This window comes from Budorcas taxicolor, chromosome 13, assembly GCF_023091745.1.
Source record: "Budorcas taxicolor isolate Tak-1 chromosome 13, Takin1.1, whole genome shotgun sequence".
Lineage (NCBI taxonomy): Eukaryota > Metazoa > Chordata > Mammalia > Artiodactyla > Bovidae > Budorcas > Budorcas taxicolor.
The window spans coordinates 25,415,625-25,429,556 of NC_068922.1; the positions used below are offsets into that span (position 1 = coordinate 25,415,625).

Sequence of the window (13,932 nt, forward strand, 5' to 3'; positions counted from 1 at the left end):
GAAGCTCCAATCAAGAGCACTGGGCAAAGGCCCATTTCATAACATCATTAAGATGCACTGAACGCTGCTGTTCAGAGAGGCTTTGTCAAAGCAGATCATAATGGCCTGTCGGAAGTGTGCAAACAGAAATTTATATTAAATTGTCCTTTTCCTCCTTTATTAGTATGGAATCCAGCTGCATTTCTAGAATATGGGCTCAGAGGTTCACTGAAAAGGCTTTCAGGTTTTAAGATTGTGAAATATCACCAAAATGAAGTACTAAAAAAAAAAAAAACTTAACTGAAAAATATTTGAGTAAGTAGGTGCGGGTATAGTAATCAACCATAATGACTTTATCAAAACAAAAGGAGTTTCTCAGGGGTGTGAAGGTGGACTGAACTTGTGAGTCACAAGGTGGAGTGTTTAATTTGGAACAAGTCAAATAAAAGCATTGCTTTCTTTTCCTTAAAAACCTTTGGGACTCTCTATGTTATGTTATAATCTCAGAAAAGAAAGCTCGTTCATTAAAAAAATTTTTTTTTCCATTTTAAGTCCTGCTGAGTGAAGATGCCTGGGAGACAAATTTTACATGCTGGCTTCCTGAGTGTAGTCGTTAAGTAGGATGTTATCTGGAGATGCGATGGCAAAATTTTACTTCTTTAGACTCGATATTTTTCTTTGCCGTGTTCATTGATCACACATATGTGCTGAAACAATAAAGGATTTAAATGCATCAGCCTCTTAACGAAATAAGAAGTGCAGAAAATGGGATGCAGTAATATCATCTCCTACTTCGTTACTCTTCATTTAAATACATATGAATTGGGCTGGCCAAAAAGTTTCTTTGGGTTTTAAGTAAAAATCAAAGATACAGTTTTCGTTTTCACCAAGAACTTTATTGAACAACATATTTGTTGTTTCGTTCCACTACTTTCTGCCATTTTTCAGGCAACTTCATAACTCCGTCTTCCCAAAACTTTTTATCTTTCTGAGCAAAGGACTGTTGCAGGTGCCTTTTACAGCCTTCCAAGGAATTGTACTTTTTTTCCATGAAGAGAATTTTGTAAAGACCAAAATAAATGGGCATCGAAGATGCAATGTCTGGTGAATACAGTGGATGAATCAGAACTTCCCAGCTAAGCTGTAACAGCTCTTACCTGGTCATCAAAGAAACATGCAATCTTGCGTTATCCTGATGGAAGATTATGCATTTTCTGTTTGAGAGCTGCTTTCAGTTGGTCTAACTGGGTACAGTACTTGTTGGAATGAATCGTTTGGTTTTCCAGAAAAAGCTTATAATAGAGGATTCCCTGCAAATCCCACCATATACACAACATCACCTTCTTTGGATGAAGGCTGGCATTTGATGTGGTTGGTGATGACTCACTTTGGTTGCCCCCAAATCACTTCCATTCCATATTATTGTACAGTATCCACTTTTCATCTCCCATCACAATTTGTTTTAAAGACAACATTTTCATTATGTTTCAATAGAGAATCACATGTGGAAATATGGTCAAGAAGGTTTTTTGTTTTGCTAAACTTATGTGGAACCCAAACACCAAAGTGATTAGCATAACCAAGCTGGTACAAATGGTTTTCAACGCTTGATTTGGATATTTTGAGTATGTTGGCTATCTCCCACATGGTATAACATTGATTATTCTCAGTTAATGTCTTGATTTGATTGCTATCAACTTCAACTGGTCTACCCGACCATGGAGCATTGTCCAGCAAGAAATCTCTAGCACGAAACTTTGCAGACTGCGCTAGACACATTTCATCAGTCACAGCACCTTCTCCATACACTGCACAAGTCTTTTTTTGCCTTTTGGTTGTGTCTTTACCTTTCTCGAAGTAATAAAACATAACATGTCGACAATGTTGCTTTTTTCTTCCATCTTCAATATTAAAATGGCTACACAAAAATTCACCAATTTTGATTTTTTTTAAAAAAGATGCACATTGATATGACAGCTGTCACAATACAATCTACCAGAATTGCTTTGAATGAAGTTAAAGACAACCAAGCACTGCTAGGGCCATCTTATGGAAAAAGATGAACAAACTTTTTGGCCAACCCAATATGTATTTATTTATATGTGTATTATGTATATATATATACACACGTATTATGTATATGCACATACACATGCACATATATGTGTACACATGCAGATATCTGTAAAATCTAAAGAGACCCATTAAGACAAAAATTTCTTCACTGTTTGAGTTTTGAGCTCTTTTCTGAATCTCGCTTTGTAGGTCTGTAACAACAAGATACATACTGAGGGCTGTGGAATATAAGTGGTGGAGATAGACGTATCCTACTGGTGAAGTTACAGCTTCTACAGTGAATAGAGAAACAGCTGTAGTAAACACAAATACTGACTTTTCTTTGATCCTTTTTGGGTAGCCAGAAATGTGTCAGAAGTATTTTGATGGCAAGCAACAGAAATGGCTCTGGGTTAACGTAAGCAAAGCAGTGGGGGGTGCAGGGGGCTATTGCTGGTAGGAGACTGGGGTAGCTCGCAAAGGCAGAGGAACAGCAGAGTTGTGCAGCAACTGGAAGCCAGACACAGGCTCCAGAAGCCAGCCCAGGCCTAAGCCCCAATCCCCTTGGTCTCTGTGGCTCTTGGTTTAAGTTTCTAAATCCTAGGGGAGAGAGACGGACTGGTCCACGTTAGGTTAGGTGTTTATCTCCAGATCATTCAGCAGCGGTCAGGATCACACACCTGAGGGTCCATGCCTATAGCCATTTCTCCCAAGGGGAAAGAGTTATGAGCTACAAGCCACTGTAATTGGAAACTTCTGGACCTCAAGCACTGACACTAAACAGTTTATTAAGTATTGTTAGTATGGTCGATGGAGACACAGTTGATGACGATGGAGAAAACTCAGCAGCAAGCTGTCTTTCTGCTTATTTCCTTCATACAAAATAGAGACAATCATAACTGCTTCCATCATCCAAATACCAACCTTGCTGGGCAGTGGTGGGAATTCACTGAGACTAAGAATGCCAAGTGCCCAGAACATTCCTGACACAGAAGACACTCAATAAATGGCAGTCATCATTACGGCTATTTTAAAAATCTGTTAAACTGGTATCATTGCGATGTTCTTGTGAAAACAGGGGTAGGGATTCCACGCAAGACTTACATTTAGATCTCTGAAGTATTCATTGTAATCTAAGGCATAACCCACCACAAATAAGTCTGGAATCTCAAATCCAGCATCTGAGCAGAGAGAGGAAGGGAAAAAAAAGAACACAATTTAAATAACAGAAATATAAAGCCACCATAAGCTGCTGTTGGCACCTAACGTGTGAGGACCTTCCATTAGTAAGTGGACCTTCCATTACTTCCAGAAGTAAGTGAGGAAAGTGACAAACAACGTATAAGATGAACCCAGTGGGACTTGGGCCAGAGTGACTACTCAGGCAGACAGGACAAACCAACAAACAGACAGTGAAAAATGACTGCAATCCTTGTAGACAAAGCTGAGAAAGGGCTCAGGAAGCCCCGTGGATAACAAGAAGTATGCCTGAGTCAGGCATATAGCGCTGCTTTTTCAAAGCAGAGAGTATCCAACAATATCGTGCCAAAGGAAACACTGCAAGAAGCATGAAGTGCAGTTCAATCAGAAGGTGTCCCTGTGCTGCCAGATGTGAATAGGGGCACAGGCTGTTGCAATAGGAAGCCATCCTCCCACTGCATCCAGTGTCCTCGGCGGGATGAAGGGCTAGAAAGCAAAACCTGAGACAAGGTGAAAGGAGACGGGACTGTTCAGCTTGAGGAAGACATGCTGAAGGTTACTCTAATGCTAGTCTTTGAATCCTCAGTGCAGATGATAGCAATTAACTCTGTCTCCACTGAGGGCAGGATGAGAGCGTGCATCTGTGCTCAGGCGCTCAGTTGTATCGGATTCTTTGGGGCCCCGTGGACTGTAGCCTGCCAGGCTCCTCCATCCATGGAATTTTCCAGGCAAGAATACTGGAGTGGGTTTGCCATTTCCTTCTCCAGGGGATCTTTCCAACCCAGGGATCGAACCCACATCTCCTGCATTTGCAGGAAGATTCTTTTCCACTGAGCCACAGCCCATTAAGGTACTCAGGTTAAGTAAAAAAATGAATATATTGAAAGATGATTTTTCTTGAAAAGGATTTTTTTAAAAAGATTTTTTAATGTGGACCATTTTAAAAGCCTTCATTGAATCTGTTTCAGTATTGTTTCCGTTTTATGTTTTGGTTTTTTGCCTGTGAGGCATGTGGGATCTCAGATTCCCAACCAGGGATCTAACCTGGCAAAGTCTTAATCACTAGACCATGAGGGAAGTCCCTGAAAAGGACTCTTAAGGAACATGAAACAGTTCTTCTTCCTCAGGTTTTAAAAGTGAATAAATGTGCCTATAGCCCAATGATTTTTCAAATTCTTTCCAGTGTAGGACAATCTTCTGTTAGTTTACTACAGTATTGCAAATGAGAGATGTACTTGCTTACTTTTACAAAAGAGTACTTTGGCACAGCCAGTGGACTTACAGCACGGAGACAGTTACCTCTGTGGTTAACTACTCACCTCCTCATTGGTCCTTCTGATCAAGGATGCTTTCACATGGAGAAACCAACTGGTTACTGCTCGCAGAAAGTGCTAGGGGGAGGGACTTGTTTTTCTAAGGACTGCATTGTGTGTCACTGTTAGAAAGCCAGTTTGATCCCTCCAAACTGTAGGTTTCTTGAGAAAAATAATCAAAGAGGAGAAGCAGAGCAGAAGACAAGGTGTCAGAAGATACAAGTGTCATTGAGCACAGAGGAAAAAGTCAACTATGAAAAAGGACCAAAAAGTACAAAGCCTCAGAAATCCGGGAAGAAAGACAAAAACACGAAGATTCTGAGCTAGCTAAAAGAATATTAGCAAAGCCCAGGAACCCATGGTTGTAAAGATAATGATGACTTTACAGTGAGTAACGCAATCTCTACAATGGACATGGGCAGCTCAGACTGGGAAAAATTGGCTCCAAAGGTCAAACCTTCAGAGCTGTCATGGAGTAAAAGAATCTTGAACCAGCAGGTCAGGAGAACAGCCAGGAAACAGTTGACTGGTCTCTAGCCGGTGAGTGAGTGCAGTTCCTACCCTTATATTTGCAACTGCAGATGCTACTTACAGATGGAGTGCATGAGTAAGAGCCGCGATAGTAATCAGATTGCCCGGGCTCAACAGTGAGTGTACACTTATAGCTTTGTGACCCAGCAAGCTCTTTAACCTGGCTGTGTTCAGTTTCATCATCTGTAAAATGGGCACAGCAATAGCACCTACTTTAGAGAAAGCTGTGAGGATTAAACATGTTCATCTCTTTGTAGCTCTTAAAACAGTCAGACACACCAAAATCTCTATGTCTATGAGTCTTCTTCCCATTTTGTAAATAAGTTCATCTGCAACTTATTTTTTAGATTCCATATGTAAGGACCTACTGTATAGCACAGGGAACTATACTCATTACTTTGTAATAACCTATAAGGGACAAGAATCTAAAACAGAATGTATATGTATACAAATGGGCTTCCCAGGTAGCTCAGTGGTAGAATCCGCTTGTCAACACAGAAGAGGTAGATTCGATCCCTGAGTCTGGAAGATTTCCTGAAGTAGGAAATGGCAATCCACTCCAGTATTCTTGCCTGGGAAATCCCATAGACAGAGGAGCTTCGTGGGCTACAGTCCACGGGGTGGAAAAGAGTTGGACATGACCAAGCATGCATGCATGTATCCAAATATATATGTATAACTGAAGCACTGTGCTGCACACCAGGAAATTAACATGACATTGTAAATCAATTACACTTTAATTTTTTTAATTAAAAAAAATTAATCTCTTACTGCTGCTGCTGCTGCTGTTAAGTCGCTTCAGTTGTGCCCGACTCTGTGCGACCCCACAGACAGCAGCCCACCAGGCTCCGCCGTCCCTGGGATTCTCCAGGCAAGAACACTGGAGTGGGCTGCCATTTCCTTCTCCAATGCATGAAAGAGAAAAGTGAAAGTGAAGTCGCTCAGTCGTGTCCGACTCTTCGCAACCCCATGGACTGCAGCCCACCAGGCTCCTCCATCCATGGGATTTTCCCGGCAAGAGAACTGGAGTGGGAGCCACGGCCTTCTCTGAATCTCTTACTAGTGCTATCTATTATTTTATTAATACTGTTGCTCTGACACAAGAAATTTGTAACTAGTTGGATATCTCTGAAGTGCATGTCTTTTAACTTCAGTTGAAATTTTCTCTATGTAGTATCTTAGATTATTTCCTTAGAAGATTTCTGTTTATTAACCTTGTCCGACCCTAACTATATTCAGATTATATTCCCCAAACCAGTAACTAGACAGGAACATGTTACTGGGTCTATCTGGCCAGAGCTAACATTGTCTACATTTAAGACATCCACCCAGGAATGCAACTTGTTTTCAGAATAAAGAACCACTGGTTCAATGTCATTGGCACATTACCCATCCATAGCATGCTTCTCGTGCTAATGTTTGTTCAGCTTGCTGATGAGAACTGTAGCCAAATTGTCCCAGTGCAAATGTAAGTTATAAAAATCCAGCCGAAGTCTGCCTATGCAAGTGAAAAAAAAAATCGCCTCTAGTGTTAGAATAATAAATAATCAAGCAGCTTGTTTATCCTTTCTGGCATTACAACTATTTGTATCCTGGGGAGGATGGAGGAAACTGCTTTAGATGAGAAAACTCCTTGAGAACACAGGTCTGAACTGAAGTGTGAAGATGGTATCTAGAGATACTTGCTCTAATTCTCTGTGTGGTTATATTTGTGTTTGGAGGTGGTGGGGTAGAGTCTCGGATTTCCCTTTGTGTGCTAAAATTCCAATTTGCTGAAGGTCAGCACTATGCATTGTCTGCTCACAGTTCCTGGAGATGGTAGAACCCCTCAACCTTCCCAGTGCCTCTCTGCATCCAACAGAGACACAAAGAGGACAGACGGGTGGGGACAGAGGCCAAGGCAGGAATCCCGTGCATCCAAGGCAGACGAGGGTTGGGGGGTCACATCTCCCTCCAACCCCCAAACCGCATTTTAGCTGAGCTCTTAGGAATGAAGGTGCAAAGATTTTAGAAAAACCTAAAAATAAAAACATCCAATGTATACAACAGAATTCCTGGGAAAGGTGTAATTAGAAAATGAAAACCCCGGGTTGTAGAGGGTTCTACTGCTGGAGACATAGAGCATTTATGGAACCATCAAATCTTTTATAGCTTCCGTTTCACATGGAATGCTGACAACTAGGAAATGAAAGAGTCTTAAACACAAAACACCACCACTAGCCAATAAACAACCGACAACCACCCCGCCCCGCCTCAAACACTTACAGTCAGGTCTAAAGCCATCACTTCTAGGCGTTCTTTTCACCAACAAACTACCATTAAAAGGAAAAAAAAATGTTTCAGTGATCCAGATAAAATGTTTGTGAATTACAAATAGAATTGAACATCACTAAAATATATATCTGAAACGTGTTTATTTTTGTCCCCCCGTCAAGCATGTGGGGCATCGGCACAGCCCTTGAATTCCCTCCTATGGCTCCTTATCAGTGAGATTCTGGATAAATGGGAGGGAGAGGGGCGTGGGCACTGGGGCTCAGCCAGCTGCTCCTGGAAACAGCTAACAGAGGCATTGGAAAAAGGGGCTCAGATACACAGCAAAGCACGTCCTCTCCCCCTTCCTCTCTCTCAGGCTAGCTGTCAAGTGGGCTGTTTGTTCAGTGTGGTCAAACCCTAATGCCCTAGGGCAAAGGGTTAGTGGTTTGGAATGGACTGCATTCTTTGGAACTAGCGTCCTGTGTTAGCATCCCTCTTGGGCAGATTTTGAAAGACAGAAGTAGTGATGATGTGAATGCGGTACTCACCTGGCTACCTTGATCATGTTGGGCTTGTACTTCTCTATGCTACTGAGCAAGGCTTTCATGGTTCTCCCGGTTCCAACAACATCCTTAGAAAAGAGGACAGACAAATTCAACCAGATGCCTTTGGGCTGCATTAAAAGGCTTTTCATCCAGACAGATGAGTCTAGTCCTTATTAATAATGCATCATAATTAGAACTGCCATCAAATTAGGAGTCCAAGTAGGAAGCAGAGCTGGTTATATTTTTTAGACAGGTGCCTCTTTCTGGAAGCTGGGTTTGGGGGGAATATGTTGGTGACTTGTTTCCTCCTAGAATCCTTGGGCTGTGTCGAAAGGCTACATTCAGCGTCTGGAGAGCATGTGGGGCTCTTTATCGAGTGCACTTGGACTGTGCATGCGCATTCAAGGAGTAAATTTGGCCCTGAGGTAATGTAACACAACACGGGGCGCATGAATTTTCATGGACATGGGATGCACGTCTGAATATGCTGAAGGGACAGATAAACGCTTCCCCCTCTCCCCCTTCACGTACTCTCCCCACTTAATAGGAGATTCGATGGCTGGGAAGTGAGATGTATGTGGACAGCAGCTGGTGACAGCCTGCGAGCTCTGAGGGCACGAGGCTACCGTGAGCAGAGGCTCACCCTGGCTGATGAGCTGCTGCACAATTAGAGCACAATGGGCAGGCGACATTGATTGTTTGTGGGACAGAAATCAGCTGTCGGGAGCTGATTATCCAAACAACAGGTCTGAATTTAGCCAGGGTCGGGCAGTGCCTTTAGCTGGAGGGTCTACTTCAAGGGTTTTGTCTGAGCCAGAAAGGCACATACATATGGCACACCCAGGCAACTGTAACAAAAGTGCGACAAAAACAGCTTCCCTGAATTTTTGCTAGCTGATAAGACAGGTCTGCTGGGCTAAAGGACCCGTTCTTTCTTTCTCTTTTCTTTTTTTTTAAAACAAACAGAAAAAAAAATTAAATTAAATTATAGCTTTCCCCTGGATAGCAAATTTTTACACTGATTCTATGTATGATTTAGATGCTGAAGGGAGGATTGTTTCAAGTCATTAGAGGTCATTAGCAAGAACACGGAATTAAGGGTGAGGAGAAGCCAACCTTGGTTTCTCTATTAAAAAAATTTGGTTCTGTGGGCTAGTTTTCTCTTTTGTGAAAACGTCTGATTCACAAATAGATCTAAGAACCAATTTAGACATGGGTGGCATTAGATACAAATGGATAAAATACCACACAACTATTATTGCAAAGTTTCCATTCTAAGTTATTTCAAGCCAAATTCTAGTTAACTCCTATTCTGTAAATTTTGAGAAGTCCACATACATTGGGCATTCAATAACAAGATCAATATTTAGAAACTCAATATTAGATTCTTTCAACTTCCAAGTATGGATAAAGAAAAGTCAGCTTACCTCAACAATGAGGACATTCTGAAATTAAAACAAAAAAACTATTTAGAATATGATGCAAATCTGGCTCGTAAGATAAACACATATTTTGCTTGGAGTTAGAATTTCACAGTTAACTTTAGCTGGTCCTCCACCACCCATCTAACCCAAATGCTTGGGGATAATCCAGGACTTCCAGATTTATCTTTCCAGTTTCGCTGGACTCACGGATGGTGCAATGTTGGTGTCTATACTCAGGTTAGTGTTGTCCTGTGCTTGGTCACTCCGTCGTGTGTGACTCTTTGCGACCTCATGGACCGTAGCCCACCAGGCTCCTCTGTTCATGGTGATTGTCCAGGCAAAAATACTAGAGTGGGTTGCCATGCCATCCTCCAGGGGATCTTCCCAACCCAGGGATCAAATCCAGGTCTCCCACACTGCAGGCAGATTCTTTACTATCTGAGCCATCAGGGAAGCCCAAGAATAATGGAGTGAGTAGCCTATCCCTTCTCCAGGGGATCTTCCCCATCCAGGAATTGAACCAGGATCTCCCGCATAGAAGGCAGATTCACCAGGGAATTCTGGTGAATCCCCAGATTCACCAGGGAAGCAGGCTGATTTTAGATCCTTCACCTGTCTGCAGAACTATCCATGTCATCCCACTGCCGTCATTCTGGCAAGTGACCCCCTGAGTCCTTTGGGATACAAAGCTCACCAAATTTCCCAGATAAACAGCATTGTTAATGGAGACAGCACTGGGCAGAAGGATCCTATATTCAGCGGGGACACCCCTATACCAGTGTAGCCACCACAACCACCAGGGATCTGGTATTTACTCTTAGATTTTCAACCCCAAAGAAAGGGAGGTGCTTGGTTTATATTTTTAGTGATGTGGTTACACTCTTTACTCTGTGCTCTCAAGGCATCCCTCTGCTTCTCCCCTAGGAACACAGATTATGTTTCCTTTTAACTTCTTGAATGATACCTATTCTCCCCACTAGATTATAAACTCTGCAAGGGATGCAGGGAATCACATTTTTCTTGCTTACTTCCATAGTCTCAGCCACTAGCCCAAATACTGCAAACAGATGCTCAGTAATTATTTGTGAATGAAGGAACAATAACTAATCATACTTATTAATGACAAATTAACCAATAAGCGGATTTGTAGTCACATGTCAATATTGCCCCATCAAATTAAAATACCACCGTGTTAACATGCTATTCCCGTTAGAAAAAAAGTTTTTGCTATTCTCAATGTAGTGATGTCTTTCTTTAGATAACTTTTCATTTATCCCTATGATTTATACACTACTTTAAAAATTCTATCAAACCATACACTTTGGTTATGTCTCATACAAAAGAGATCTAAATAATGAAAAAGGGAACCAACCAACCACTCTGTTAAATCTCTACTATACTACCTTATGTGTCAACTGCATTCTTAGGTGGAATATCTTTCTGGAAGTGTTTTTCTCTCTAGTATTTTATTTATTAAATTCATGAAAGAATCTTAATTTTATCATTAAAATATAAGATTATTTTGTCTGTTTTAAAAATAGGTCATGCCCACGGTATACCCCATGGATCACACTGATGGAGAAGTCCCCTTGGTATCCTCAATGTGTTTGCTGTATTATTAACCATCAATCCATCACAACTAGTTAGGATGTGCATTTTTAGTTTGATTGAGGCCTATTAGCCAACCAGAACACTGGAAGAATACTTGGTTAATTTAACGTCCTAGTTCACAATCTATTTTTGTTTCAATCTTACAATGAAAAACCTTTTAAAACCGTTAGTCTGCATTCTTGCCTAATTAAATGAAGTGCACTGAACATAATTAAATCTGTTTTTTGAAAGTTCAGAGCCTTGCAAAACAAGAGTCATTCTTGAGGAGATTAGCTTCAACTACAAGATATCTGGGAATTAGAATTCAGAGAGACATAAATCCAGAGATACAGTGTCAAAATTAATTAAACATATTTTAAAATCAAGGTAATGTATACACATATTTAAAATAAAATAGAAAAGTCTAAAAATTTTCTAGATATTGATGTGTTTCTAAGTGGTAAGAGTATTTCAAAATGCTTACATGTTTATATTAAAGTTATGGCATTTCCAAAATATTAGTTCATCTAACAAAAACTATTAGTGCATCTAACAAAAACAGTGGTTTTTCCAGTAGTCATGTGTGGATATGAGAGCTGGACTATAAAGAAGGCTGAGTGCCAAAGAACTGATGCCTTTGAAATGTGATATTGGTGAAGACTCTTGAAAGTACCTTGGACAGCATGGAGATCAAACCAGTCAATCCTAAAGGAAATCAACCCTGTATATTCATTAGAAGGACTGGTGCTGAAGCTGAAGCTCCAATACTTTGGCCACCTGATGCGAAGAGCCAACTCAGTGGAAAAGACCCTGATGCTGGGAAAGACTGAAAGCAGGAGAAAGGGGAGGAAGAAAATGAAATGGTTGGATGGTATCATCAACTCAATGGGCATGAGTTTGAGCAAACTCTGGGAGATAAAGGACAGGGAAGCCTGGCATGCTGCAGTTCATGGTGTCACAAAGAGTTGGATATGACTTAGCAACAATGACAACACACAAAAATGACAACAATCCTTTTCATTTTATTTTTTTCATTTTCTCCTAGTTTTATCGAGATATAACCGACATACTTCACTATGTTAGTTTAAGGGGTTCAGCATGATGCTCTGACTTAGATATACTGTGAAATGATTACTGCTATGTTTAGTCAGTATCTATCCTTTCATGTAGATACAATACAAAGGAAAAGGGGCAGAAACTTTTTTTCTTTGTGGTAAGAACTCGTAGGGTTTACTTTCTTAAAATATCAATTTATTTTTAATTGGAGGATAACTGCTTTATAATATTGTGTTGGTTTCTGCCATATCTTAGGGTTTACTCTTTTAATAACTTTTACCTATATTACTCAGGAGTGTTAACTAGTTATCATATTATACATTACATCTGTAGAATTTATTTTTATTATAGCTGAAAATTTGTACCTATGGCCAGCTCCCATTCCCTGCCTCTGGTAACCACAAATCTGATCTTTTTTCCTGTGAGTTTGGTTTTTGTTTGGTTTTATTATGTTTTAGATTCCACATATGGGTAAGACAACACAGAATCTGTTTTTCTCTGTCTCACTTATTTCACTTAGCATAATGCCTTCAAGGTCTATTCATGTTGTTGAAAATGGCAGGATTTCCTTGGATTTTTTTTTTAATGGCTTAATAAAATTCCATTGTGTATGTATACCACATTTATGTATTTGACAATAATTTATTTTTTCTTTTACTTTTTTGCTGCACCAGGCAGCATGCAGGATCTTAGCTCCCCAACCAGGGATCCAACCCATGCCCCCTGTAATGGAAGTTGGGGTCTTAACCACTGACCGTGAGGCAAGTTCCCAAAATTTCTTAATATCATATAAACTTACTACACATTCACTAGGTTTCTCAGGACAATTTCCCCAGTTGTCGTTCAAATGGCTTTTTTTAATTGGAGAATAACTGCTTAACCATATTGTGTTGGTTTCTGCTGTATAACAACATGAATCAGCCATATACATATATATACAATATATTTCAAATGGCTTTTGTTGTAGCTGGCTTGGCTAATCTAAGAACATGCAACGATCTTTAATGTCCTTTAATTTAAAAGTCTCTTTTTCTGTACTTCTGTTTCTCTCTCTCACAACCTTATACATCATCTATTTACTATATTCTTTCACACTATCTCCCCCTTCCTTTCCCCCTGCCCCGATGTTACCTTGTTATGACTATATCTTCTCATACAGGTTACATTCTTTCCCACTAAAAAGTCAAGTAGTATACTATATCTCTTTTTAGAGCTTGCTTTCTTTTCTTGAAGTTCTTAATTGTTTTTCCTATCATAGTCCATTGTCTTATAATACTGTAATAACCCTTACTTTTTCCTGCCTTTTTTTTGTCCCAGGAAGCTCGTCTTTTAAAAAATATTTATTTGGCTGCACTGGCTCTTAGTTGTGGTATATAGGATCTTCAATTTTCAGCGTGGTATCTTCTTCTTCTTTTTTTTTTTTTTCAGTTAAGGCATACAGACTCTTAGTTGGGGCATGTGGGATCTAGTTCCCTGGCCAGGGATTGAACTTCGGCCTCCTGGATTGAGAGCATGGAGTCTTAGCCATTGGATCACCAGGGAAGTCCCATTCTAAGCTCTTCTTTCTTAGAAGGATTATAATGAGGAAAACTTTGACTAGTTATGGTTTAATTGTCTTTCTCAAAGGATTTTTGGAGGATCAAGAAAGCAAACAGGTTGATAAAATCTGTAACAACAGAAAGAATTTCCTGTGTTATGAACAGTACTAAAAAAGTAAAATTATTTAGTAGGATCAAAAATGATGGGCAAGGGCTGCTACTGAATGGGGATTAAGCAGAAAATTAGAGTTTTTTTTTTTATTGACTTTACAGAGCAACCATCAGATATATATTTATCTTCCTTTATAGAACATGAGCTATGTTTTCAAATTCTTTCATTAGTGGTACATGAATTGACTCCTGGATCTTTAGTGTCCTGCCTGTTGTGTGGAAAGATTACCCTGAACGAGAGCAATGACTTTAATACCTTTGGAAGACTGGCTCTGCC

The 13,932-nt window shown here is 40.2% G+C and overlaps 1 protein-coding gene across 1 annotated transcript in view; it reads right to left on the minus strand.

Annotated features, from left to right (window-relative positions):
* Positions 1–467: 467 nt before the first annotated feature.
* The window catches only part of PRTFDC1 (phosphoribosyl transferase domain containing 1), a 104,063-nt gene continuing 90,598 nt past the window's right edge, over positions 468–13,932 (minus strand). The window contains exons 5-9 of the mRNA XM_052651115.1: positions 9,304–9,321; positions 7,880–7,962; positions 7,344–7,390; positions 3,139–3,215; positions 468–686 (exon numbers count right to left, since the gene is read on the minus strand). Of these exons, the coding sequence (XP_052507075.1) occupies positions 639–686; positions 3,139–3,215; positions 7,344–7,390; positions 7,880–7,962; positions 9,304–9,321 (273 nt within the window). The 3' untranslated portion in view covers positions 468–638. The remainder of the gene's footprint in view (positions 687–3,138; positions 3,216–7,343; positions 7,391–7,879; positions 7,963–9,303; positions 9,322–13,932) is intronic.